Here is a 27962-nt window from a genome sequence, read left to right as displayed (position 1 = left end):
CAAACCGCACGCGTTCCATAAATATAACAATGATGCAAATAAGCCATTACCTATTGATACATCATCGTAGCTTGCGAAACACATTACCTAACCCATTGTTTCCCAATTTTAGGCCAATAATCCTCAATCCTTCGCAGTGCCTCAATAAAACTCGTATTATATATACTAGGGGAGACAAAGATGTGTGCTTGCCATTGAACTCTGGAATCACGTCCACCGTAAAGTAATATGGCTCCATTCCGTCATTCAATTACGTTAATTAATGCTTGCGCTTGTTTCTCTTTGAATACAAGGACAGTCGCTAGTTTTACCGCATTTAATTTCTCTGAAGAAAGCTGTGATAAATATAAAAAGGTCGGCGTCACGAGAAAGGCCTGGCCATGGCCCAGTGCTGCGTCTTGGGAGCTGCAACATTCTCCCTTCTCTGCGAAGAGTGGGTCACGGCTCGTTCGAGTTTAAAAAACAAAGAGAAGAGGAGAGGAGAGGAGAGGAGAGGAGAGGAGGAGCACCCCACGGGCCCTGTTCCCTCTGGAAGCTGGGACACGGGAAAAGGTGGCTCAGCGGAAATGATTAGAGCCACAGGGCCTGCGCCTCGCGGCCCGAGCAACGAAGCGATACGGCCCGGTTCAGAGTTCAGACTCGTACCTGCAAATGGTTCCGGCCGAAGACATGGTGGTACCGGCGACAATGAGGAGCAAGGACCATTCTGAAAGCGAACGCACGGCAGCTTGGATTTTGGGAGAGGTCCAGCGGCAAGGACCGATGCCTTCAATTATTTGGGCTTTTGCGACCAATAAGGATCAAAGTTCTTTTTTTTTTAATTATTTTCTTGATTTGACAAAGATAAAATATCCCAGGTCAACTTGCTAATTTTATTTTATTATCTAAAGTGAGGCAACCTGTTCGAACCAATTGCTTGTTGGTCTGGCCCAACTCGGGCCACTTCATTTTGCCACAAATTGCCAAACCGAAGGCCTAAAATCGGGGGGGGGGGGGGGGGGGGGGGGGGGGGGGGGGGGGGGCTAGTAGGATACGGCTGCTCTCCGACATCTATCGTATTCTGTCTATCGGGCTACATAGTCTATAGGAGGCGAAAAGTGTTGCGGACTAGGTGGCGTCTTATGCGGCCCATCAGTCCGACAATTTTGTATGGAAAAATTATGTATCTGTTCTTTCTCTTTTGCATTCGGTACTTTTTTCTGATTTTATGGGCTATACCCACACACGTAGTATGTGAGTCCCCGTTGTATCCGGAAAAAAAAAGGGCCTAAAATCTGAACCTGGATTTCATGCGCAATTTGCCAATCAGCACTAGGACGGCCCATGCCACTCGGAGGCTAATATTGCTGGATATGGGCTGATCCTGTCGTGACCGCAAGCCAGCCTTTCTCTCGTGGTCTTACCCATTGGGCTTTACTTGAGGTGCCGGTCCAAGGTGATCGATAATGGTCCCTTTTTTTTTCTTCGTTTGAGTGGAATAGGAAGAAGCAAGGCACCTCAAAGTTGTTAGGATCGATAATGGTCTAAAATCTAAAGAGCTTAGTTGACCATTTGCAACGTCTTCTCTCAGAAGTCAGAACCTGCAAGTGATTGAATACATCTAGTGCTGGAAGTGGTCCGCCCTCCCATCATCCTCTCTCTAAAATCTGCGAAGAATGGCTTTGCTGGATGATCCACTCAGCAGATCTCGGAGCAAAACCTTATTTATTGCATGCATCTTCACAAAAGATAGAATGGCATTGTGAGATTTCTGGATGATTTTTGGAGCTCCATAGAAGGCATCTACAAGGAGCGAGTGTGACCAAAGGGGAAAGGGTGAAAGTAAAGAGGCAAAGAGAGCAAGAAAAGAAATAGATAATAAAAAGGGAGGTGAAGGGAAGGATGTTGGATGCCAATCATGACGAAACGATGTTGGATCCCTTATGAAAGCCGATGCTCGGGTATGGGTGGCAATCAGGTTGGGTTGGGTCGGATATGAGTCGGATCGAATGCGAGTCTAATTACAAATTTGTCAATCCTAACCTAATCTATTTATTAAATAAGCTAAAAATTCAAATCTAAATATAATTTATTTATCATATAGATAACTCAACCCGACCTGCACAATATGCTTATCGAACAGGTCGAGTAAGGTTAAACGAGTTAAATAGGTCAAGAAGGTTTTAATAGATTAAATGAATTTAAATAGGTTAAACAGGATAAACAGGTTGGGTTGAAAAGGATAGAAACAAGTTAAGCAATTTTTAAATGGGTTAAACAGATCTCAAATAGGCTAAATGGGTTAGGTTATAATTCACCTAATTATTAAACAGATCAAAATAGGTTAAATAGGCCTAAAGTCTAATTATACATGACCCACTTAATAGTTGGATTGAGATGGGCCAACTCGTTTATAACCCAAATCAAATTACATCAAACCTAAACCTACTAATTAAAATTGCCCCCCCTATACTTGAGTCATCGCCATTTGGCTTGAAAGGAATCCCAATCCCTAAGACTAAAGGGAGTTCCTTCCAAGCTCTATTAAGGTAGACCCTCGTTAATAACTTCTTTCTTGTTAAATGGAATAGGATATTTGGACTTAAAAAATAGGGTACAAAGTAGGAGGGTCGTTATAGGGGCTAAGTATCTTAAGCTCTATGGTTGCTCGGTGAGATTGAGGTGGTATTTTCATAACAGATGGAAAAAATTCCAAGATTATTAAAAAGAGAAGGAATACTAGGTAAATAAAAAGCGGAACTCAAGTAATAAGGATTGGATGGCTTTAGGCCTTTCCTGCCCTTTGCAATCTCTTTATGAATGGAGAATTTATGCAAGAATGATGGATTGAGACCATCACTTGCATCAAGAGTTAGGCATAAAGGATTAGAAATGCGTGGTTAAAATTCTATCTCGTAAGTCAAATAGTATATGAGTTGCTAAAAAGTTGCTTAAGCTCATTCAAGAGATGAGAGTGGAAGGGGGAGGAGATGCTTGGATAACCATGGAATATTAAGGGACAAAAAAATAAGAATAATTAGAGTAGTTTTATTTATAAGGTCTAATTAATGCAACATGGATGGCACTTGATCCAATTGAGTTTTATGTTGGGCTTAAATAAGAGTAATGGAATAGGTTATTTGAAGATTATATTTTAATTGCTATTAGTTGAATTTTGGTCGGTTAAGAGTTGTTCGTGAGAAAGGATCTATAAAACAACCACTTGATACTGGACACTAATCTTTACGCCCACAAGCCATCAAAACCTGCACTAATGTCTAAAAGCTTTCTGAATGTCCTGATACTTCGGGTTTGGTGTTCCCAGAGGCTTCTTCATTTTTAAAAAAACATGCAACGTGTCATCTTTATATTTATCGCAGCTATTATTTGGAGCTGCTGGAATGAGAAAAATGCTAGATTTATCTCCTTAATGAACGGTTTGTTCTCTGTGGTTACAAGGGATTTCCAGGCTTTGGTAAAGTATGGGAAAAGGTGTCTGCTCGAGCTTGGGCTCAATTGAGGAGTAATCTTGGTCTATTCTTTTATCTATCTAGTTTTTGGAGCTTACTTTATCCTGTATCATCCATTCAGTTCCTATTATTTACTATGTACATTCTTCAGTTCCTTTTCTGTTGACCTCTTTGGGGAATATCATTGCCTCTAATAAACTTGGGTGGATGTAGGTGGCCTAGCCATCCCTCAGCCTTCTCTTATTTCAAAAAAGGAAGAAAAAAGCAAAATGCTCTGCAAGGACATGTAGAGATATAACTTTAATTCTTCAATGGCTATGTACTGGATTATGTTAAATACATATATATAAGGTCAAAAAATTCAAATAATATCTTCTGGCTAGTCTTTTTGGATGAAATTTTTAATTGTGACAAATAGTATGAGGGCGGACCAGACCTATAGCCCATATGAACTATGGGACGTTGTAGCAAAAACTTATTTGGTCGACTTTGTATTGATCATGATAATTGGATTGAATTTGTGATACTTACAATTAGAATTGAATGGATTTGGATCCTTAGTCTATAAGAGGATGCCATGATTTAAACGAGGAGGTATGTAGGGACTTATGCAGACTTGTCTTTATATAAGACCAAAAAATGTAAATAATATCTTCTGACTAATTTTTTTGGATGAGATCCTAGGTTTGTGATTTGTTCATTGTCGAGGTCCTAGGTTGTGACATATTCAATTATAATGAAATGTAAGCCATATTTTTTTTTAATAGGATGAGGGCTCATACAAGAATAATTACATTTAAAAAATTAGAAAATAAAATATTATGAAATACGACCAGGATGGCAGTGGTCCTAGACATCCTCTCAATTTCTTGGGAATAAATATAGTGAATATGTTCATCAAAAAAAAAAATAATAATAATGTTGGCAATGCCTTCTCCCAGATTTGAACATAAAATCTACTCCCAATGGGCCTGATCTTTACGGCACAAACTAGATAGCTAGAAGCGACAACATTTCGATCCATCGTAAGGTCAACCGAAATGATCAAGCCTTGTCTAATATCATTCCCTCATGTTGATATCATCACATATGCATAAATTGCACTGAACCTAGCTAGGTAAAAAATTAAACCAGGGAGGCAGAATTTTATAAGAGGAGATGAGGTGAAGGAGAGAGGCAGAATTATATAAGAGGAGATGAGGTGGTGGGGCTTATTTGAATCCCCACCAGCCCATTTAATACTTGTGGACTTTCTAGTTTTTCAAACTACTACAAATTGTGGGCGGCTTACACCTCCCTTTTCATCAAAAATAAAAAAAACTAGTACAAATTGCCATCACTCGCACAAAGGTCAGCTGTCATTGACTTTTGGCCTGTTCCTTTCCCTGAGTCAACTTCCTGGACTCAAGAAAGTTCTTGTTCTTGGTCTCAGAGGAGGACATGTAATCGAGGAAAGCAGCGAAGTTTGTGTCCTCGTACATCCTTGGGTTCTCCTCGTTGACCAGCTCAGGCGAGGGGCTTACCATTCTCTCGGGCGGTAGGCTGTGGAGAGATGCGACCGAGATCCGAGACTTTGAGGAGTTGACAAGCACTCGATGCAGCACGCTCTTGTACCTTCCATTGCTGAATATCTGAATCAGAAAACATATACATGAAATTAATTTGTCTTGAGTCTTAAAAACAAGCAAGAGATCGAAAAAGAAACAAGCCAAGTTGAACAGAAATACTTATATATATATATATATATATATATATATATATATATATATATATATATATATATATATATATATATATATATATATATATATATATATATAGTTATTTGGCTCAATTCCTCGAGTTTAAGATCGTATGCATCACAAGGTCCAAAAGCAAACACTAATCTCTTGGAAATTTCTTTTTTGAATGACTATCTTGAATCAATGCTGAACAGACCTAAGCCCGTGTGGACCACCACAGGCAACCGAAAAAAACAAAATTTACCCCAGAGAACCCTGCCATCTCATCATGAGAAGGTTGATCTAGTCTTCAAAATTTTTCTATGGTATGTATGTGAGATTATAAATGTATAACCTCCTTGTTGCAAGTATTAGACTTTAAGGTGGTTGGTTATGGAATAAATATGGGAATTTCCTCCTAAATTCTTGCCAAACAGCAAAAGAACTGGGCCGATACCATGGTGGGTGATATTATCACCCTCTGCCACAGTATCCTGCCTTGGTATAAGTTTGATGTAATAAGCTTGCTCCTATTTTCTTCAATTATCATTTTGTCCTTATCCACTTTAAAAACACAATTTGGTTTCTGTATTGAAGTATAAACAATTGCAAATTTCAATGTATATTAGATGTCATTTTTTCTCTCCTCCTATTCTCTATACTAATTTCTCAAGCAAATAGTAAGACACTTCTTGTTCGTGAAATTGACCCGTTCTTTCAATGATGCAAGAGATATTTCTCCGGTAACCAAACACCACCAGAAAAATTAAGCAGGCCTATAATTACATCATGTTTAATCAAACATATGAAGGCTATGATAGTGAAAGTAGGCGGCACTATAGTTATGTTATGTCTAATCGAAAGTCCGAAGTTGGGTCTTAACTACTATATCAACGTTGTATAAGCATTGAAAGAACAAAAATTTATAGATGTATCCCATATTTTCGACTCAAAGGACCTATCACACAAACCATTCATTTTCATGAAAGCAACATGCAATTAAATAGTTTATCTCATGCCTACATGACTGTTACGTATAATTCACGTATTAGCTGATAGCTACGCCATATCGAGATATACTATTGCTTAGAAAGCATAAAAAGATTAATCAATTACCGACCTCAAGATGATCACCAATGTTTATGACAAAGGAGTTGGGGACGGGCTCCACGGTGATCCATTCTCCCCCAGACTGGACTTGAAGGCCCTCTACATCATCTTGGAGGAGGATGGTGAGGAAGCCATAGTCGGAGTGGGGCGGCATTCCAAGTGTAAGATTGGGTTCGGGACACGCCGGATAGCAATTCACAACCATTAGGTGCGACCCATCGTCGAATTCTCGGAGAATGCTAGCGTCTACACCCAAGGATTCAAAGATGGCCCCCATGAGGACTAAGAACAAGGATTTCGCTTGCATGGCATATGACATGGCCTCCTCCCTGCAGCAAGATCAAAAGTTTCAAAGGATAACAAGAAGAAAAAGCTATTACTAGAGTACAATTAGAGGTTAATTAATTAATGAATTGGTGGTCCTAAGTTCACAAAGTGGGAATCTACAGGCCTAATCCTCACGTGGATCTAAGCAGAATCTACAGGGTGTCACTTAAACCTTATTTATAAATGAAGTGTGGTCCATGTTTTTTTTTTTTGAAAAAAAAAAGAAAAAGGAGGAGAACAAATAACTAGGAAAATGGAAGGAAATATCTCGAACCTCGACTAAGACAGTGTGATGTAATACTCGATCAAAGTAAACTAAAGGAGTAACAGACTGGAGGAATATCTTGCAAGGAAGAGACGTGGCATGCCTTGATAGGCTGAAGTGGGCGATATATATCATGGTTCCCTTTAGGTTACGGGAAATGCCTTGGCCTCACAAATGAGACCAAGATATATATAGCTAGTCCACTCTCTGTTAGGTTGCATGATGTCATATGCCCAAAGCAAACTTCCTATGTTATGGGGGTTGAGTTGTCTTTCGAGGCTCTTTTTGTTGCTGTCCAAAGAGCTGCCCTTCGTGACCATGCCCTTTAACGCCAGATGACGGCAACAAGTTTTTGCTGAGAAGATATCCAATAACCATGGCAACTTTCTATAGCCGACACTTCGTCACCCATTCTTAAATATAACTATCTATCTAATAGAAGAACAACATGACAAGCAAAAGGTTAAACAAAATTATTTGATGCAGCGAAACATGTGTGCAATTGGAATATAATTTTGTCTTTTGTTTTTTAATCTTTTCTGTAATGGTCAGGAACTCATTTAGATGAAAGATTATTTGCCTATTCATGCGCTCGCTTATCACACTTATTCTCAGTTTATCTCAAATTAGTTTAGCAACTCGCAATCTGGCATATGGGCTCCATGCTATGTATCGCTGGTAGATAAGGTTTGTTGGTGCCGGATTTGCGAATGGCTATGGAACGACTTCTGGCAACTTCTATAAAGATGGGAAGAGGATGTAGCTTGTTTTGACCAACTTTGTGGTGATATTGGATAATAATTAGGATATCCAACAACTTCCAACTGAATAGCCAACCCTTCCATGCCTATGCGTCATAAATAGTAGTGAGCCCACCCAGGTCCCACTTGTTCGATTGGTCAATTCTTCTAGCTAAGTGTAGGAGGTTATCTTTGTATTTGTGGTGCAGTAAGCTTTATCATTAGAAGTGCCAGTAGTATTTTTGTGGCTACAGATTGTACTAGGATCTATGACACAAGTATTTCAATGGTGGAATTGAATGCAGCATGGGAGATTCTCGGACAATTATTAGATAGCTTTCCGATCCATTGCATGCGGCTGTAGAGCCCATACTACAACCATATATGGCGCATGCATTTAACTCTATTCCTATAATTACCTAAATCTACAGTCTTATTTTTTGAAACAAAACGCAATGTTAAGCAAACGAACGGTGTCGGCTGGCATGCACGCAACATCACTAGGGTGCCGTAAAGAATAAACACTCTGCACGGTTAAGACTTCCAAAAGCTAGAGAGAAGTCGAGGCCTCACCTCAAGTCCATGGGAGAGGAAGGCCAGTATGGTAGAACGCTCTCCATGGGATGGCAGCTTAACTTTAAGAAGTCCCTCCAACAGAACACTCCATCCCTACACTGGTTGAAGCTGGTTCCATACCTCACCGGACTCCTTACATCGGTCGACATATACTTTGCTCTCTCCTCGAAAGGCATCTCGAAGAACCTCCTCCCCACACCGATGATTCTCCTCGTAGCATTGCAAGGAATGTTGTGGTTCACAACCTAGAGATATAAAAGCCCGAACTAATTAAGCTAATCACCAAGTACACATATATCGATCATCCACTAAAATGTTCTTAATTAAAAGAAGAAAATGGACACATGACAACTACCTGAAAGAAGCCATACTCCTCGCAAGCTTTCGCTAGGGACTTGAGAACTTGGGGCCGGTCGGCTGTATGCAAGCGAGCGAGATCGATGACCGGCAGCTTAAGGTTGAGACTGCTGGTCCTCCTTTCTTCTCCCATCACTTGGGGCCGTTCCGGGACCGGCAAGATGTACTTGCCTGGGACTCTTGTGATGCCACTCTCACAAAGGTGTCTTACTCCCTTCATGTACTTGCTCTCTAGCGACTCCTCTTCCTTCTTGCCTTCCATCACCAGGTCCATTACCATTTTCTTTGGATATTATATATAGAGAGAGAGCGAAACAAACGTGAGGGATATGAGAAAGAAACAGGTTAGTCTACTGGAGAGAAGAAATGATGTGGGTGAGAGGATGGGGAGGAAGTGGTGAAGAGGAGGGTTATATATAGGTGGAGAAGGGGGAAGCTGGTGGAAAACGGGCTCCGGAGATGGTTTCTCGGTGTGCCGTGAATCCGTTGACGCGGTATTTGGTCAGACCACGAGCCCGGCCCCCGCACGATGACTTCGTATTACCGAGCAGAAGATCTCCTGTTTGGTACCAAACAGCTTTCAGTCCTCTCATTTGATCTTGCGGCCGACACCTCATCTCTTTCCCCTTTCATGGCAATGCCTTCGCCTGATCGATTCGCTGATTTGGATTGAAATGTGATGCACGGAATGAAGTCCGTTGAGGAACCTCAATAACTTATTTTTTATGGACAAGCTTGTTCTTAAATCTATGGCTCCTACGTATGTAGAAGATAGTTGACTTCCTAATGTTCAACACAAGGAATTGTGGACGTTGGCTATGGTTTATTCCTCTATCTCTCTAGTGCTTGAATTGGCTGGATGATTCACTTAGGGTTTTTTTGTCTACATCTCCTTCTAAATATTAAAATTTGCATGAATACTCTTCCAAAATTAATATTTATATATATACCCTTATAAAATATTGGTTTTGCATATATACTTTTCTTTTTTTTTCTATATATGTGCCTACACCATCTAACATTGTCAAAAAATTGGCGGTTTAAAATTAAAAATAACTAAAATATGCTTAATGGGTAGATTTGCACACAAAAAATATTTATAAGAGTATACATGCAAATAACATTTTGCGAGGGTATTCGTGCAATTTCATATATTTAGAAGGGTTTACATGCAAAAAAAAAATGATTTTTTTCTATTTCAACCTGTTTTAACACTCGAATTTGTCTAGTATCTGCTCCTCAATGTTTTTTGTAAAAATATTGCTTAAGAAAAATATTGATTCAACAATTAGATAATAAAATGAGTTATGGAAGTTCCTTTACTAATTATAGGATTATTCTACTTTATTTTTCTTTATTTATAACAACCAGTATATCTTATTTTATCAAAATATAACTTGTAATATTTATTGTTATAGATATATATACGAGGATATGTATTAAAATATCTTAAAGACATACAATAGATTGCAATAATCAAGCTTCCTTACTACTGCTATACTCATGGGTGGAAGAACAGCATCAATCATCTCCAAGCAAAATTGTTGAAGGACTTCGAACCTTTCAGATTTATTAAAAACCTCCGCGACCATATGGTAGAAGATCACCCCTTATGTTGTATACCTTAAGCCATTTTTTTAGAGCTTCAATTTTCTAGAAGAAGAAAAAATCTAGTATATGGGGCCCATCTCATACACTAAAAGATAAATATTGCATATTTCTTATAGCACTTTTTTTAAATAATTTATAAAGCTAAAGGCAGAACTTGACCATCTTCATGTAAAAAATAATACAATAAAGGGTTGTCTATGGTGGAGAAGGAAGTCGAGGATATGTTTTTAATTTCTGATGGAGAAATAAAATAGAGGGGCGAGAGAGATTGAAAAATTTCTCAAAAGAGGTAGAGATATTAGTTTTTAGTGAGACCAATAACCTATTACTCACTTCAAAAATAAAAAGTACTTTCATAATTTTAATTAATTTTTGATTTAAATAAATATAATTTTAGCTAATTATATTCGCTGAATTGCTATAGTGTTTTGTGAGGGCATGCACATAAATATCAATTTGGAGAGCATTTATGTAGATTTTAATATTTAGAAAGGTATTTATACAAAAATTCAAGAATTTTTTTTGAGCGTATACCCTCCTAAATATATGAAATTGCGCGAATACCCTCCAAAATTGCCATTTGCATGAATAGCCTTATAAACATTTCTTTTTGCATGTTTACCCATTAAGAATATTTTTGTTATTTCAATTTTAAACCTTAACTTTTTAATGACATTGATGGCATGGGTACATACGCAAAAAAAAGAAAAAAAAAAGAGAAGGGTATGCATACAAAACAAGTATTTGATGAGGGTATACATACAAATATCAATTTTGGGAGGGTATTCATGCAAATTTCAATATTTAGAAGAGTATATATGTAAAAAACCCATTCAATTATTCACCTACTGCCACCACATAAGTGTCCCATGTATCCCCTATGATGATTGAATTGGGCAAAACATGCGTGCTAGCAGGAAATACTTATATTTTCTGTAACATTTATTTTCTACATATTTTATAGGAATGAAACTTTCAGTAAGATAATGTAGATCTTAGTATGACGAAGGACCGGACTTGCATCTATGCTTCTTTATTTTCTCTAAGCATGTAGATACATGAGGGATTCCATACATACATATGATTATCTTTGTGGCTGACCGAGGCACAAGATTTGAATTAGTAGGTCAGGTATGTCTTAAGCTTAGACTACATTGGTTGATTATTTAGGCCTAATACCAAACATTCATTTGCACATCTTTAAATATTTCACTGCATACTTCTATCTATGGGCATATCGATAGATATGCACTTCTTCTACTAAACGTTCTCAAGTTAGCTTTTCAACCAAAAATGGAAGTCTCGGCAGTCTACTATGTTCAACTCGAGTAAAACCATCGTGAGGGTTTTGGCGAGAACATCGGAGGAAGAAAATCGGCTGAGATGGACCTCGAATGACTATCTCCAGTTCGAATGGACAGAGTCTTCAATTCAAATGGACAGAGTCTTTGGTTCGGATGGATGGAGTCTTCGGTTCGAATGAACGAAGTCTTCAGTTTGAATGAACGAAGTCTTCGGTTCGAATGGATTTCGCCAGGATGTGTGTACTCATCGACAACACCAAGCCCATTTGCCCGAGTGTCAAAGTGAGAGTAGATGATATTGTTCCATGGTAGTAGTTCACCTATGAGGAATTGCCAGAATGGGTGAAGAAACTTATAGCAGTAGAACCTTATCTATGCGTCCAGGGTTCCTGTCACTACATCTCAACCAGTAAGGAGTAGAAGATCACCGACTCCGAGCCCTTCGACTGGCCAACAAACTAGAGGATGGGTGCAACCAAAACTGGTGTGAAAGAATTCCCTACCAAATATGCCGCTAGGGTCAAAGTCTCCACCTTAGGACTTAGGGTCCCTATTTACTCCTTTTGTAGTTGCAAATATGGAAGAGGGGTCAGATCCTCAAGATATGGAAATCATAGTGGCATCTATAGTAGCTATTGAGGCTGTGGCTATTCCATCAACAAAGGAAAAAAAGGAAACGATCTCAAACTAAATCTCAAAAGACAATTTTCCCTCTAGGATCAAAATGTCCTCCGCAAATCAAGGTACTTATGCAGGAGGAATCTGCAAAAGAGAGCGGAGGCCAAAAGAATGCAAGCAACAACATCTTCTACCCCTCAACAACATGTCTCCATATTGCATACTCAGAAAATAGTATAGAGACCCATGGAGGCACCGATACACTCAGAGATCACATCTGCAAAAGAGAAGGAGGTTGTTTCTTCCAACATTGTATCTAGTAATGCTCCTTTATCTCATGATAATTATGTCCAGAAATTAAAGTTGATATTTCATTATAATGAGAACCTAAAGGGTGAGCCCATTCTAGTGTCACCTCCACTTGAGGACCCCTCTTCAAGTAATCAATGTGAAGAGGCTAATGATATGGCTGTTAAAATACCCATGATGGTTGGCAAGGATGTAGACCCTCCATCCTCACAGTCATCGTGAAAATTCTAGCTTGGAATTATCGGGGGTTAGCCAAAACCCATTTTGTCAACCACACTAAAACTCTAATTCAGCGACACGGTCCTTTTATATGTTGCTTGTTGGAAACCAGACTTTCTAAAAATGCCATGAATCGAATCAAAAGGGTGATGGGTTCATTGTGGGATGTGTATAGGGCACTTGGCCTTTCAGAGGATGTTATTGTAAGCTAGTATAAAGATGTTGGCTGGTCACCTTTATCCACTTTGAGAGATAAGTAGCTTTTGATGTCATCACTCTACACTCAAGGCCAACCTAGATTCTAGGGGTAGTGTATGCTAGTACTTATAAGATTGAGCACCGACACCTTTAGACTGAGGCTAGTATGGTTATGTCTTTGGGCTTACTCTTCCTTCTTATTGGTGATTTCAATTGCATAATTCTTCTGAAGATAAGAAAGGTGGTCAACCTTTTAAAATTAATAGAGAAGTTTGTGAATTTCATATCTTCTTTCGGTGGCAAGCAAGCCTTATAGACTTGGGCTACTAGGGGTCTAATTATTACACTTCGTGCAATAACCACATGAGTCTTGCTTAGGTATGGAAAAGGTTGGATAGGGCCTTTATTTTTGATACTTGGATTGATCTCTTTCCTGAATCGTGTCTCATTCATCTAACCAAATATACCTCTGATCAGTGCGCTATACTGTATTTGGAATTGGGGAAACATGATCTGGAGGGCCAATACCTTTTAGATTTGAAAAAATTGGCTATTCTATGAAGACATTCAAGGGGTTATTAAACGAGCTTGGCATTGTGAGGGTCATCATTTCCCGGGAGTTGAGTTGATAAGGTTCCTTTGGAACACAAAACAAGCTATTAAGCATTAGAAGAAAAGCCTAGGTAATTTAGTTAAAAAGGGGTGGTAGTTATATGAGGAGACACATATGTTGCAGACAATTGAATAGCAACACATGCACCTCATATCCCTGCTGAGAGCTTATCATTGAAACCTTCATATGTAGAAAATATTCTACGGATAAAAGGCCAGGACCATATGGCTAAAGGACGAAAATGCTAACACTTAATTCTTTTATAAATCAAGAGTTATTAGAAGAAGGCAGAATAGAATCATGAGACTCCGGCCGGATGAGCTGAGGGGACATAGTAGAGGACCAAACTCAGATCAGAAACCACCAAGGCGCTCCCCTATTTGGAGGAGAATTGGCGAGTGCAACTCTTTGTTTCAGCCCCATTTTGTATGGACCACAAGGACGGGCTCGAGCATAAATGTCCTTAGGGACCCCCAGCTATCCACTGCTCCCCTTTTGATGTGGCCTACTCGATTGAATGTTGAATAGTGCAACTCAAAAATTCATGTGCAAAATCTCTTAGGCCCTGACCATTTACGGAACCGCAACTTGTTGGCCTCTTATGTTTTCTGCTGAGATGATGACCCAAATTTATTGCATTCCCCTTGCGCAGGGAAGCTAGTCTGATCAGCTTGGTAGGGGAACTAGTAGGCCTAATATCAAGTCACTATTAAAGATATGCATGGATTGATTGTGCCTTACGTACCAGCTGAAACTCTACATGATTTCAGATGGATTTAGAGATTGAATATGCCAATGAGGGTAAAAACCTCGTGGTACGTAGAGACTGTACATTATGGGACCGGTTGCCTCGTAAAAAACTTTTGCATTGCAGGGGTATCATAAATGATGTCTTTTTTGCGAGTCAATGATAGAAGACTCGGAACATGTGATTATCCAGTATTCTTTTTGTAGCTAGTTGCTGGGGTCAATTGTAACGCAGAGGTAGGCATAGCTTTCTTTCTTATAGTCTTTGCTGGCCTTAATACAATATATCTCTAATGCCCCAGGTAGAGGCAGGAACGAGAGGTAGAGGTATAGTCTTGCATTGCGTGGTTGATTTGGGTGGCCCGTAATGAAAGAATTTTCCAGTCGACTCCTTATCCCGCTCAGCATCCGAGAAGTACACCCCTTCTGCAGACTCGCGTGTAAGGATAAAGATTTGTTGACTAGTTATGTAATTTGCAGTCCTCTTCTATTCACCAGCACTGTGTATGATTGAGAATATGAACCGCATAGTACGAAGTATACCATTATAGTATCAGTTCGGTATCGATATCCGATACGGATGACGTACCTATACACGATATACCAAAAAAATTTCGTACCATATCGATATTGTGATGTATAGCATCGGTACAAATCCGGTACCCAGATGGCAAATCTTAGTTGAGAATGGTTGAGAGTCGAAAAACATCCGTTTATATGGTCAAGAGGGGCTTATTGTTAGAGTATGATCTGCCGAAGGACCGGTCAATAAGTTTCCCTAATTAAAAACAAACACAAAAAAACACCAGCCCGTGGAGACGGGATAGCATCGTTACAAAGTTGTTAGTAGAAAAGAACAACATCCACCGCGGTGGAAGATGAACCGGATCTTTGCTTATAAGAAGCCAATGCCTCAAAGATATGGGTATCAAGGAATCTGTTTCGCTCTCGCATCGGTCTTGATCTAGTGGAACAAAATCTCTACTATTCACCACAAACCAAATTTTGTTGTTTGGCTTTTGTTTCACCATAGATTTGTCCTTCTTTGTAAACTACGATCTCTCGAGAGATTTGGTGGGAGATGCACTGCATCCACGCTGGATCTTGGTTAAGGGCGTTGTCCTGGTGGACCCATATATAGATGTGGTAAGCCTGGGCATCTTTGAGCCTGGCTCGAGTGCAGCTGCTCCTGGGTTGCTCAAGATTTGGCATTTTAGTATACTGATGGAAGATCAAAGGAGGAACAAAACTTCGTGACAACAACGATTGGATTCCATCTTCCGGGCCGCTGGTTTTGGATGGGAGGTATTTGCCGGCCGGGTTCCAAAGACGAGAAATTATATCTTGCACCATATAATCATGCGTGCCAATAATTATAGCCGCACGTTGTTGTAGTACTACATTAAGATGAGTGCTTGATAAATAGGATCTATAGCATCGAGCGACTGTAATTAGCAGCGGACATGGCTATATAGATATAATTTCTCTCTCAAGAGGCCAGACCAGCCGACAACGATTTCTCTGACTCTTGTCCACTGTCCATTCATCGGATGCATCCCGGATTTGTCACCTTCCGAATACTCTGGGGGCCAAAAACAGCGTGATCATTACATGTTCTCGTGTCGTCGAAGGACAATATATGCTACTTTTGTTTCTGAAGGAGCTCGCAAACAAGAATAATATAGTTTAAATGTTGGAGTTTTTTTTCTTCTAATGGAGTTGTTGGAGATTTGAAAATCCAATTTTTGCACCCTTACATGAAGTTTTCAGAGTTCTTTAATGAATGCAATATATATCGTGGATGCAAAGGCAACCTTTGATATTAATTATGTGATGTTATATAATGATTTAAGCATCAAACTTCATTAGATTCGATTCAGACATCTTTTAAGATAGGTAAATCATGGTCTGATGCATTTGTTCGATTTATGTCATGCACTATAGCACACTTGTGCAGCTAACACTATTCTTATTGCAACCATTAGATAAATAGATAGAAAATCACTAGTTACATCTTTTTGGAATTTTCAGTAGTGTAGATCATGGATGATGATATAAATTCAATACAAATAATTTATAAAGCATTTAACATTTAGTATACTTTGTCTATATACATATAACTAGTGTTCTTTGTCTTGAAAAATGACAAATGCATGTGGATCATTGCTGATTTGTGCTTGTCATCATTCTTGTGTGTGGGTTATATGATGTTTTATCGAAAGAAAAGATGAGCGAGAATGTAGGCATACGATACATAAAAATTCTATCAACTCGAACTTCTAAAGTTTGATCTTCATTTTTCTGAGAACTTATTTGTTCTTGATGATTTACTTCCTTTTGATGAAAGAATGTAAACATACAATTTTCACTTCCTTTTGATGATTTACTTCTAAGAAACGCTACGTCACATCGCTTAGAATTTTTTACATGAATACCCTCCTAAATATCGAATTTGGATATCCTTCCAAAATTAATATTTGCATGTATATCCTCGTCAAACACTTGTTTTGCTATTCTATCCTTGTTTTTGCATATATACCCACACCATCAAACGCCGTTAAAAAATTAATGGATTCAAATTAAAATAATTAAAATATCCTTAATAGGTAGATGTGCATATAAAAATATTTATAACACGATCGTGATGGGAGACAAAAACACTTTTGCTTTCCCCTCTTCTAACGCAACTGAACGAGTGTATTCAAAGTGTACCGCGCCTTGCTTCCGGAAGGGCGTGGAGCTTCTCAACCAACAGAGAAGAGGGGATGGAACTACGTCTTTCATCCCGTATAGGGTAATTGAGGGATGGAGCTGTTCTCTTGATGGAAGAGAGTAGGGCCCTGGCTGAGCCTGAGTTTGTCCGCCAGTGAGTTCTTTTCTGCGGGATTCCTTTCTGTTAAAATAATTTTAAAATTATGTGTTAGAAGAACCGAGACATTTGTGCAAAAACATTATTTTATGACGATACAGAAATAAAAATAAATTTTAAGAGGATATTCAGATAAATTTAAATTTTTAGAAATATATTTATGCAAAAAATTCTATTGCTTAAAATATTTGATCAGTTCAAACGAAAACTAATCATGCCAGCCATCATCATTTACTTCTCTAGTTCTTCTTAAGTCAATGCTTTATGTATGTATCTCAAGCCAGCTGCATGTATACTATTAGCATGTACATTGTAAAATCTCCAAGAGCACTGCGTAGAGACAGAGTTGATTTATTTTCTAGAAGATCAAGAAGCAATGCTTACATCATTGCTGCAAATACCTCAACCTAGAGAGTTTCATCTCATTGTGGTTGTGGTGATAGAGCTTGTCCTGCTCACAAGGTTGAGCTTTCATGAGCTAGCTTAGGACAGCAGCTCCCTCTTTGTAAGGAGAGGTAGAGTAGGAGACTCAAATTACCTTTTTATATATCGAAAATCATGTTCATAAACTACAATCTCTTGCTTGAGGATGCATTGTCCTCTCTAGCTATATCTTTAGTAAAACGGAAATTATGTGCGCGAATACATATGCTTCATGTAATTCTCTTGATACATAAATTATACATCCCCAAGCATAAGCCTTGCCCCACATATATACGGATGAAGGCAAAAAAAAAATGGAAGCTCCACGAAGGTGTCCTAGAAGCTACAAATATATCTATAGATTCGGTCAAGATCATATCGCTGATGAAGCAATCCAATATGTACATAATTCTTATTTAATAAAATAAAGGGTGGCACAATCTTCTATTCAAACAATAATAAAAAAATCTCAAAACGAACTAGATATTTTCGGTGGCTCGGTTTGTGGGGATTGGACCCTTTTCTTCATTTGGCACTATCACAAATCTTTCAGATGTACAGTTGTTGAATCATATTGTCGAGGTAAGTACAATGAACTTGACAATAGTTGGGGGATTAGGACGCATGACCCATAAGAATCCCATGGCTATAACACGGGCTTGTCTTGTTCCCTAACTAAAAATTTCCTGTGAACTGGATCCCTTGGTTTCTGGGACCGGTGGATTAGGCTCCTTAAAATTAAAGTTATTCTGCGAGCACGAGACCTAAGATTGGATCCAAGTCGATTTCAATAAAAAGAGATGGGTCCATGGCTGGGGCTCGTGAACACTGCCCTCCTTGGGATGCTTTTGTCCTTCGTTCCTCATTCGTTGCATTGCATGGTTAGAATCGGCATCAACCACCCAATAATTTAAGTCTTCGTTTCCTTTTTCCAATGCCCATATCTACTTAGATCCTCTCTCTCTCTCTCTCTCTCTCTCTCTCTCCCCTTCCTTCCTCTCTCTCTCGCTGTCACTCTCCTTGGTTAGAATTAGTCGCAATTTAATGATGGAATTTTTCCCTGGAACCTGGCTTAGTGTTTTGATTAAATGAATTTTATGACTAATTTGAAATCTCTCTCTCATACGTACATGCATACATACATATATATACTTATATGTATGTATGCATGCATACATGTACATACATATTATATTAAAAAAAATACGTAATCATTTGGAAAGCCTCGTGAATCAGTTGTAACTTGGACTGAAATACAAGTATCAAATCCAACATCATAAAAGCTTGCATCCGTCGACTCTTGTTCGTTATTGGCGTCGGCTCGACTTAACAAACTTCAACATTAATTGTATGTTTTGACAAAAGACATGTATAGGCAGAGAAACTAGGAAGGAAAAGCATATAGAATGGAGATGTCAACGAACCAAACGAATCAACTGCGAATGTCGGCTTTGTCTCAGGAGTCTTTTTTTGAAAGGGTCGTTTTGTCTCAAAAGTCAAGCAACCAAGATTGAACAAGCGCAGGTCAGTCGAATTGCACACATTAATTAGACTTGACATTCTCAAACCCGCCATCATATAGCGCAGAATTTAAACGCGCGCCATGAAGTCATCACGATAAGAAAAAGAACAGATCTATAAGAGATGAAGCTACGAACAAGTCCATGTCCATGAGTTTCCTAGTTTACGATCGGTTGAACACGTACTGATTGAATGCATATAATTAAATAGACTAGTCTCCATTTTTCAGCTCATGCATGGTTCAACATTTACGAGAATTTGGTCTCTAAGGTGCTTCTAGAAATAAGTTTTCTTCTCTTAGCCTTTTTCTATAATTTGAGCAACCTATTTGTCTAACCTCATGCGATTCACCCGGCTCACCTTGACGTGGAATCCAGGAAAAAAGTGCTCGCCTTCATTGTCGAGGGAGAAATTAGAGAGCGCTCCTGCTCTCTTCAAGGCCAATCTGCGTGGATTTCTTTCAATTAGTTTTCACGAGTCAAATCTTCCATGCTATGCATGCATCACCCTCCTCGAAGTTTGGAGTCTTAAGATTCGGCGATCTCCCAAGCTTCTTCGTGGCACTGCAATCCAAGCCCAGGAGAGGTAGATTCCACCATAAATGTGCGTTTCTAGATGGGGATCCGATCAGCAGTTGATGTCATTAAGTGTTGAAACACCAAGCTGCTATGCAACAACTATAGCAACAAACTAGCATCATCTCCAGCCTACACCTTGCAAATAAAAGTTTGAGGTGTTCCAACTTCACAATATATACATATACATATACGTATATGTATATGTATGTGTATATATGCATGTACGATTTTTTGGCTATGGAGTGGGTGTGGTATGGATGAGAATTGAGAATTGAAGGAATCCTTATCACCTGTACCTGACTCCTATTATAGTACTTGTGCAAGGCTGGATACAAGTCAGCAGAGCATCTTGATAGCGAACCATTGTGTCCCGCTGCATTGCCCGTCAAGATTGGGAGCTGACATGCATGAACTCCTTTGCAAGTCATTTATATAGAAAAAATCATGCATAACTTGGACATCCATATTTGTTCCCTTTTATTTTACCAAAAAATAATTAATAACTAGAAACTCAATTATCTATGAGTTTGAGTTAGGAATTTCGAAATACCAACTCTGCTTGTGCACAAGTTAGATCATGTCCATGGCCATGGAAACTCACAAACGTGTGGATATGGCGTGATGTCCTACACCACGCCGTGCCACCCCTATTTTGTTTTGTCTAGCATCAAACAAGTGCATGAAGAAATTGGCCAATGGTCCAAGGTCACGCGATGAATCTATCAAGTAGAGCCCATCCATATAATTTTTAGTAGCTAAGAAGTTATCTACATATTCCATTCTCTTGTTCATCAATGGCAATACCTAGTGATGTAGTTCAATTCCTTTTTTTCTTTTTTGGTTTCAGTAGTTAGGTTTTTCTTGATAAAGATATAATTTTAAAAATTTGTATAATATAACATCAGAATATGTTCTTATTTATGATGAAGGTCAACGTACTAAGATTCATGAAATGAACAATAAAGTTAATGAACAGATCTTTGTAAAATACACCTTATCCCTCGATATGTGCTAAGTTTTCTGATTAGGCCAGACCATGTCATATGTTGAACCGGTTCATTGAGGTCCAGTTATAATGCCTGGCCCCATATCCTTTGGGCTGAATCCGGCCCATTAGAGCGATAACTCCAAGGTCCAAGGATCATTTTTTTTTTTTGCTACACAAGACGCGGGGGGGGGGGGGGGGGGGGGGGGGGGGGGGGCTCACTCGCATAACAACAACTCCGGGCTCACTCGCATAACAACTCCCACTGGGCCCTCTTCCACCAGGAAATGTTCGATGCGGATACAAAATTTGCTCATATCCTTTCCGACCTGTGGGTTACCCCACGTTTGAGTACGTCACCCCAGCGCCACTTCAGTGCCAGCTGGACTAGAAGCACTCCCACCGAGCATGAGCATGTCCAGGGCAGGGGGCATCCGGCCCCCACATTTAATCAACGCCCGCGCGTTTTGAACCTGGACCACTCCGGTGGAACCAAAGTCCCGTTCCAACTGTGCTACCATCTTGGTGGCTCCAAGGATCATTTTGATGACAAGATTTTTATAGAGATAGGGAAAGAGAAGAGGGTGGGGCAAATATCCAACCTCAAACAAAAGCCCAGATTGCCGTCAGAGAAATGAGAGCGGACCATTCTAGCGGTCTTCTACTCCTTCCTCCATCAGACAGATTTTTCCTTCTTCTCAGGCGTCTTCGGCTTTCTTATGCGTCGTCTTGAATGGCAATGATTTATTTTGGGAGTCTGCTTGTGATGAAATTGGGCTGGCTTTCTGTGGCCGCGCCTGGCAACCCAGCTAGTTGGGCTACTCTGTGCGGACTGGGCTTCCCTCTTCTACTTTGACCGTGGGCTCTGCCTGTCCCAAGTGGGCCTGGATTGTGGGCTTCCTGGAGGGCTGGTGCAGGCTAGTGCAAAGGCCAGTCAGGCAATTGCTCAAGCGGGTGGTAGGCGAGTTCGGATCCGAACGATTCCTTGCAGTACCCGACTCAAAACGCCCGTTGAACCTTCTTGCATTTACATCGGCAATTATAAGCATTGCGAGCTTCCTTTAGCCAAACAATGCCAAGACGACAAGCTGCCAGATGAAGGGTTCCAGGACTCGAAGATGAATGAGAGACTGGAGTTCTATGGTTCTATTTTGGCATAATAACAGGTTTTCTGGTTGGATTTTGGGTTACCACGGGGGCACTGCTGCCAAAAATGAAGTGCAGGATGGCCGATTTCTATATTTGCAGACAGAATATTAATAGGATTTACGCGACAGTGGCGATAAGCATTGCAAGATTTAAAAAAAAAAAAAAGAAAAAGGTAATGTCCTGGAAGTCAAATAAACTAGCAAGTGATGCTGTTATTGGGTGCATCCGTACACGTATTGTATGAATCATCCGATCTAGCACCAAAATAAATAAATAAATAAAAATAAAAATAAAAATAAAAGCTGAGAATGCAGATATTTAGAATGAGGACCAGCGGCCACCGTAGCTCACCTGAGAGTCAGGGTCGGTGTTGTTTTTCATAATTCAACGAAAAATTGGTATTCAGCATTGTTTAACAGATTGCGGGTCCAATATGAATCCAGTGTAGCGCCTGGTTGCCTACTATGGCCATAACGTACATATTTATGCTGCTCCGAACCAGTAACAAATTATACCACAGATTGTTGCACGTAGGCACATAATGAAGTTTCATTTATGGACATTATAATTTGCATCTAGTACTATTTATAACGTTAAATAAGATTTTTAAATTTGGGTTTTTGTAGTATTAAAAATGATTAACAAATATTTGGAAAATCTTTTAGTTGACCATTATTTTCTTTTATAAAATGGTGCAACTACATGACGAATGATTTGTTAAGAGAAAAGGAAGGAACACATGAATCGACCAGATAGGTGGAAGAAGACTAGTCTGCATAAATTATTTGAAAAGGCCAAATTCAGTCCATTTTAATATGATGGTTTAAAATTATTTTTAAAAAATAAAAAATTTACCATAATTGTCAGCCCGTAGGAAAATAACTTTCTATACCCTACAAGGATTTTTTTTTAAAAAAATTATTCCCATAAAAAGGCCACTGCTTTTTTTTTCTCCTTTGAAATCTCCAATCAATTCATTTTCTTTTCTTTTTTTTCCATTAACCACACATTTTTGCTCATTTTTTCTGCAAACCAAAGGAGCCCTAAATACCACTAAGGTGGTAGTACGGTGGGAACGGAGCTTTGATTCCACCGGAGTGGCGCAGGTTCGAAATGTGCGGGCATCGATTAAATGCGGGGACCAGATACCCCCCGCCTGGTTTGCCCGATACAGTTTCTATCTGGTCTGCCGGTACTTAGGTAGTGCTGGTGTGATGTACTCACACGTGGGACAACCCACGAATGGGAAGGGTATAAGTAAAACTTGTTTACCTGCATCGAACATTCTCAAGTAAAAAGAGAGCCCAGCGGGTGTTGCTACGCGGGTGAGGTCTTCGTCTCTCCCCTCTTTCCTTTTCCTAAGCGCAAAAAAGATAAAATAAAATAAAATAAGGAGTCCTAAATGAAATTCCCCATCTTTGTCCCTACCCCTTCACAGCCATTTTCTTACAAACTTGCCAAAAATAGCAAAAAACCAAAATCTCTCTAAAATCCTTTAAATAAGAAAGTATAATTCATGTCAAGCATCTCAAAATATATCCTTAAAATCACAAGCCAATCTAGACTTATTAAAACCAAATTTAAAAATATTTTTATAAAATGAAATTTCCTGTTTTCAAGTTAACTTGTACCCCCGAATGTAGGTATTGGCAGATTCACATGGCTCTTGATGCCAATTAAGAACATTGTCATTATAGCAAAAATAAAATAAAATAAAATCTGACTAATTTTATCATTTTTTTGGAGGATAGGCACGGAAAAATAACTGAAGTTTTGAACATGATACCAACTGGCTGCCTAAACTCTAGTTCTGAAAATTTTTACAAAGTCAAACATACATGATAGCGCCAGATGGCTAAATGCACAATGCTACGGCTCTAACCAGATGGCACGTCTTCTACCGTAGAAACTGCTCTAAAAGTATGGCTACACATAATTTCGAAAAAAGGGCATCCCAGAGGTCCCTTGGTGGGCAAGGAGGTTGTCTCCATATTAAACTGAACCATAACACTCAAATCGCAGTAGAGTTACCGTTATGGCAAGCCCTATCCTCAAGGCTACAGATAATTTGCAAAATCAAATTGTTAAACACTGAATCAAAGCAAAATAAAATTAATATTTGAAAAAAAGAAGCACTACACAAAATCATCCAGATCACAAGGCAATGTTGCCATGGATACTGATAAATACACTAATGTGGCACATCCTACAGGGCAAAACTTTAACATGGATGAAAATTCTTAACGTCACTCCAGGAAGCCCAAGCAGAAGATTGTAGACACCCTCATTGATCAAACGAAAAACCTACTTCACAGTATGCAGTACAAAAGGCTGCCAGACAGACATTACCTTTGATCCTCAGACATTACCTCTGTACAAGTTAGTTAACCATAAACTGAGTTTTCTTGCTGCATTTTCCAACAGTAGAACTAAACTTCTCCTTTAAAACAAGAAAGATCACAAATGCCATCTCAAGCTCATTGAACATCATGAAAATTAAATACATGAAAGAAGAAAAATTGCCCGATAAAGTCATACAAATTAATGTTTCCCTCAGCTATAACTGATGAAATGCTGTTACTGGCAGTTAACCAGATTGCTTGACTCCATTGAGTGCTCAGTTTTTCTCAAAAGAGATCTTACACAGATGAACATTAATTGTGGATGATGATAATCAAAACTTACATACATGACATAGAAATATATATCGACTATGTTGCAAGCACATTATATGTGAACCAACTTCCATGACTGCCATTTCATCTCCTACGATGCATCAGATTTTGCTCATGCTGGTGAAGCTGAGATCCAGGGTGGAACTGAAAGGTTGATCCCCAACCTAATTGAGCAAATGGAAGTTGCTGCTGATGTTGTAAACCATAAGCCAATTGAGAAGAGCCAGTTAGATATTGTGGGTGATACTCCAATCCATAACCCTTGTGAAAAGGAATAACCGATGGTCCTACATGATATGCACCATTATTAGGATGGGATGGAAGAAGAGGAAGCAGGGGAATGGAAGGATTAGGTAGAGCAGTTGGAATCTCATAACCATATGGTTCTCTGGTAAGGTCAGTGTATCTCATCTTCTTTGTTGTAATTGGGTTGAGGGAAGCAGCAGAGTCGGAGAAGGGATATCTCCTTTTATGCTTCATCCCTTCACCATAAAGAAGTTGATCACTTGGAATATCCAGATGCATGGAACCAAACAAGAGTGTCTTCAACTTGGATGCTTCAATTTGACCCATCAAGAAACTTGATAGATTACCAAGGGAACCCCGAATGCATCTGTAGATCTTCTGCATCTCAATTTTTCCAACTGATCTTGCAAAATTTTGAGATCGATCCAGAAAGTCTTCAACCTGAACCAGAAGTGGAAACAGAAAACCTGTTGGACACATTACATTATTCAACATTCAATTAGTTAAGATCTTACATTCATATTGCCAGTTCCTGATTCCCATGTCTTTGAAACCCATGAACCTTCATACGTACTGGCACAGAGACCATCCCGCCATAAATTCTCCACTGATGACAGCTGAGGAGAAAGTGGGGAGAAAAGAAATCAGTAAACCTACCAAGCTATAGAAGGCTGCTCATAATCACTGATCAAGACCAAGTGAATGTGACATTAATATCACCAAGTGTATGTAGCATTAATATCACCAAGTGAATGTGACATTAATATCACTAAGCAAATGTGATATTAATATCACCAAGTGAATGTCGATAAGCTTGCAATTTGATCCCAGCTTGCAATTTGATCCCTTACAGAAAAGGGCCTTTATTTATGAGGGGAGAAAAGGAATGACAATGAAGAAATCTAGAAGTAAGTTAGAATAGGTAGTTTCTATAACTGCCTGACCAAAGACGAGGGATATGGTCTCGTCAGCTATCAGATGATTTCGTTACAGGCTTCCATGATCATGACATGATGTAGAAATTCCAAAGTGAGGATGAAGGGGAAGGCCAAAAAAGAAAGAGAGGAAAAAGGAATGTTGCTAGCATTTGATCAAGCAAATTTGTAAACATCTTAACACCAGAAAATATACGTATCTTACCTTGGAGTTAAAGTATTTCAGTTTTATCTTTATTCTATATATAATATATGTATGTATGTATGTTGTGTATGTCTGTGTGTATGTATGTGTATGTGTGTATAGACACACACACACACCCTTCTGCATAAAAAAGAATGTCAACTAATATGGATAAAAATTTTCAATTGTCCGATTCCAGTTAAACCTAATGTTTACTTCATTCTCAATGCCTGAACTACTTATAAACTCCCAATGAGAAGAGGGAAAAAATGAGGAATCCCCAGTATGCAATTAGGGTATACAATTAGATTGCATTTGGTTAAATCAAAAACAGTGAAAAGCGATAGTTCTTCCACAAGTTATTCCTCTTTTTTTTAGCTAAAAAATTCTGGAAAAACTCTAGGCTGATGTTTTTCATTTCCTTAACACTTTTTCTAAGTATATATTCTTCATAATGAACCCACCACCTTGGGACCAGGAGTATCTCAAATCAACGAAAGAAATGACTTACTTTACCCAATAATGCTACAAATAGTTCAGCTATAGATTCTCGATTTCTTCTACCAAACTGTTTCAATCCATTGGTAATGTTCTGTATTCTTGAGATACCAGTCCCATCTGTAGAGAAAAGAAACTTTTAACAAATTAATCTACTAAATGAATAATGATTCAACTCCATGTAAAAAGAGGAAAACTGATACAAAAAGAAGAGACACATGTAGCAGAAGTTATCACGGGAAGAACTCATATAAAGAGTGGTATATTAATTCAATGTGATTCTATTTATATGACAAATCTGGATGATTGCAAGCAGAGAATTCATATATTTTCCCATCTCACTATTTGTCATTTTGATCATGAGGGTACAGCGATATTGGAGAAGCATGAACTTACAACTTTCCATAATTTGTCATGGAGTAACAGATTTACTAAAACAGGGAGTAGGACAGCAAAAAGAATTGGACCTCAGTGTAATCAAAGCCTCTTTGACCATGCTACCAGAGAAATAATTACTCCAATATAAGTTCACTACTGGAATCAGCTACTTTTCAATGACCAACTAATCAAACAAGCTTTATCCATTTATATCACTAGATTCATTATTATGTCTCACAATTTATTCTTATCAAGGGGCACGTCCCCAGTCAAAAAAAGCCCTTCCATTTCCTTTCTTGAATCTTTCAAAATAAATAACCTGTACAAGAATCTAAACCATTACTGTATCTTTGGGCACTCATATACAACAATTTACTCCTATCAAGGGCTTCCTCCGCAAGTCAACAAAGCCCCTTCACTTCCTTTCTTGAATATTATAAAATATCTAAACTTGTACAAGAATCTAATTGACTAATCTTGTTGTGTCTTTATGCACTCATTGATGCAAACAACTAATCTTTTCACAGACCAAATAACTAGCAATAGCAAAGGACTTTAAACTATATTGCGTTCGCCAGCGAACCAGACTTATGTCAGACAGGTGACACCTCTCTCCTTAGCAGAGGTCTCGAGTTCAACTAGGGAAAGTGAGAACTCCCACTGTCTTTCTCAAAAGAAAAAGGGAAAATAAAAAAAGAAAAGAGAAGAAGAAAATGGAGCAGGAAAAGGATGAGGAGAACAGGAAACTTTTTAAAAAACAAAATAGGAAACTTAATAAAAAACTTAAAAACAAAACAGGAAGCATTAAATATGTACTTGCAGAAGTCTATCTTCTTGTCAGCAAGTCTATTTGTTACATTATATTGTCTACTTAAAATACAAGCAATGTCAACAGTTTCTGAATGCACTGGAAAAGGGATGGTAAGGCACATGACCATACAAATATCTCAAAAAATGAACCTCACTACCTCTAACTACAAAATAGTGAAGATCACAAAAGTATAATAACATCATAGTTAATTCTTGTCAAGAAGGCTGGAAGGATGTATTCTTTTTTTACTTTTTCTCAAAAAGCTTACAGTATGTATCTTTAAGACCAATTACCTTTTAATATGACAGAAAAAGGAGGCAATATGGGAGGATTCCGAGTCTGTGCTGCATTCATACAATTCCAAAAGAAATTAGAAGACATTATGAAATTCTGAAGTACAGGAACTAAATCAGCAACTAAGCATTGGTGGTTACATTAATATTTTGCCTCACAATGGACATATATATAAGTGAAGCTAACTGTTTTGGACCTTGACTTAATCTAAATAGTTTGGTGAAAATGTAAAAGTGATCGCTGAACATTAGC

The 27962-nt window shown here is 38.7% G+C and overlaps 1 protein-coding gene and 1 pseudogene across 1 annotated transcript; both read right to left on the bottom strand.

Moving 5' to 3' along the window:
* Positions 1-3847: 3847 nt before the first annotated feature.
* On the bottom strand, positions 3848-9151 carry LOC103705574 (protein DMR6-LIKE OXYGENASE 2-like). Its single transcript, XM_039115202.1, has 4 exons — positions 8544-9151; positions 8186-8433; positions 6291-6609; positions 3848-5080 (listed from the first exon to the last, which is right to left on the bottom strand). The coding sequence occupies exons 1-4, from the start codon at positions 8823-8825 to the stop codon at positions 4808-4810; spliced, it is 1122 nt and encodes a 373-aa protein (XP_038971130.1). The 5' UTR covers positions 8826-9151; the 3' UTR covers positions 3848-4807.
* A 14993-nt stretch (positions 9152-24144) lies between these two features.
* Positions 24145-27962, bottom strand: part of LOC103705514 — a 30054-nt pseudogene continuing 26236 nt past the window's right edge.

The sequence above is a fragment of the Phoenix dactylifera genome, chromosome 17 (assembly GCF_009389715.1).
Source record: "Phoenix dactylifera cultivar Barhee BC4 chromosome 17, palm_55x_up_171113_PBpolish2nd_filt_p, whole genome shotgun sequence".
Lineage (NCBI taxonomy): Eukaryota > Viridiplantae > Streptophyta > Magnoliopsida > Arecales > Arecaceae > Phoenix > Phoenix dactylifera.
This window is presented reverse-complemented; position numbering and strand designations above follow the sequence as displayed.

Bases quoted from the DNA above. Each gene is read 5' to 3' on its own strand.
- LOC103705574 (XM_039115202.1), bottom strand. From the start codon at position 8,825: ATGGTAATGGACCTGGTGATGGAAGGCAAGAAGGAAGAGGAGTCGCTA. The intron at 6,610-8,185 runs GTGAGGCCTCGA...ATCTTGCTGCAG, and splicing joins TCCTCTCCCATGGACTTGAG to GGAGGAGGCCATGTCATATG. The intron at 5,081-6,290 runs GTCGGTAATTGA...TTTCTGATTCAG, and splicing joins ACATTGGTGATCATCTTGAG to ATATTCAGCAATGGAAGGTA.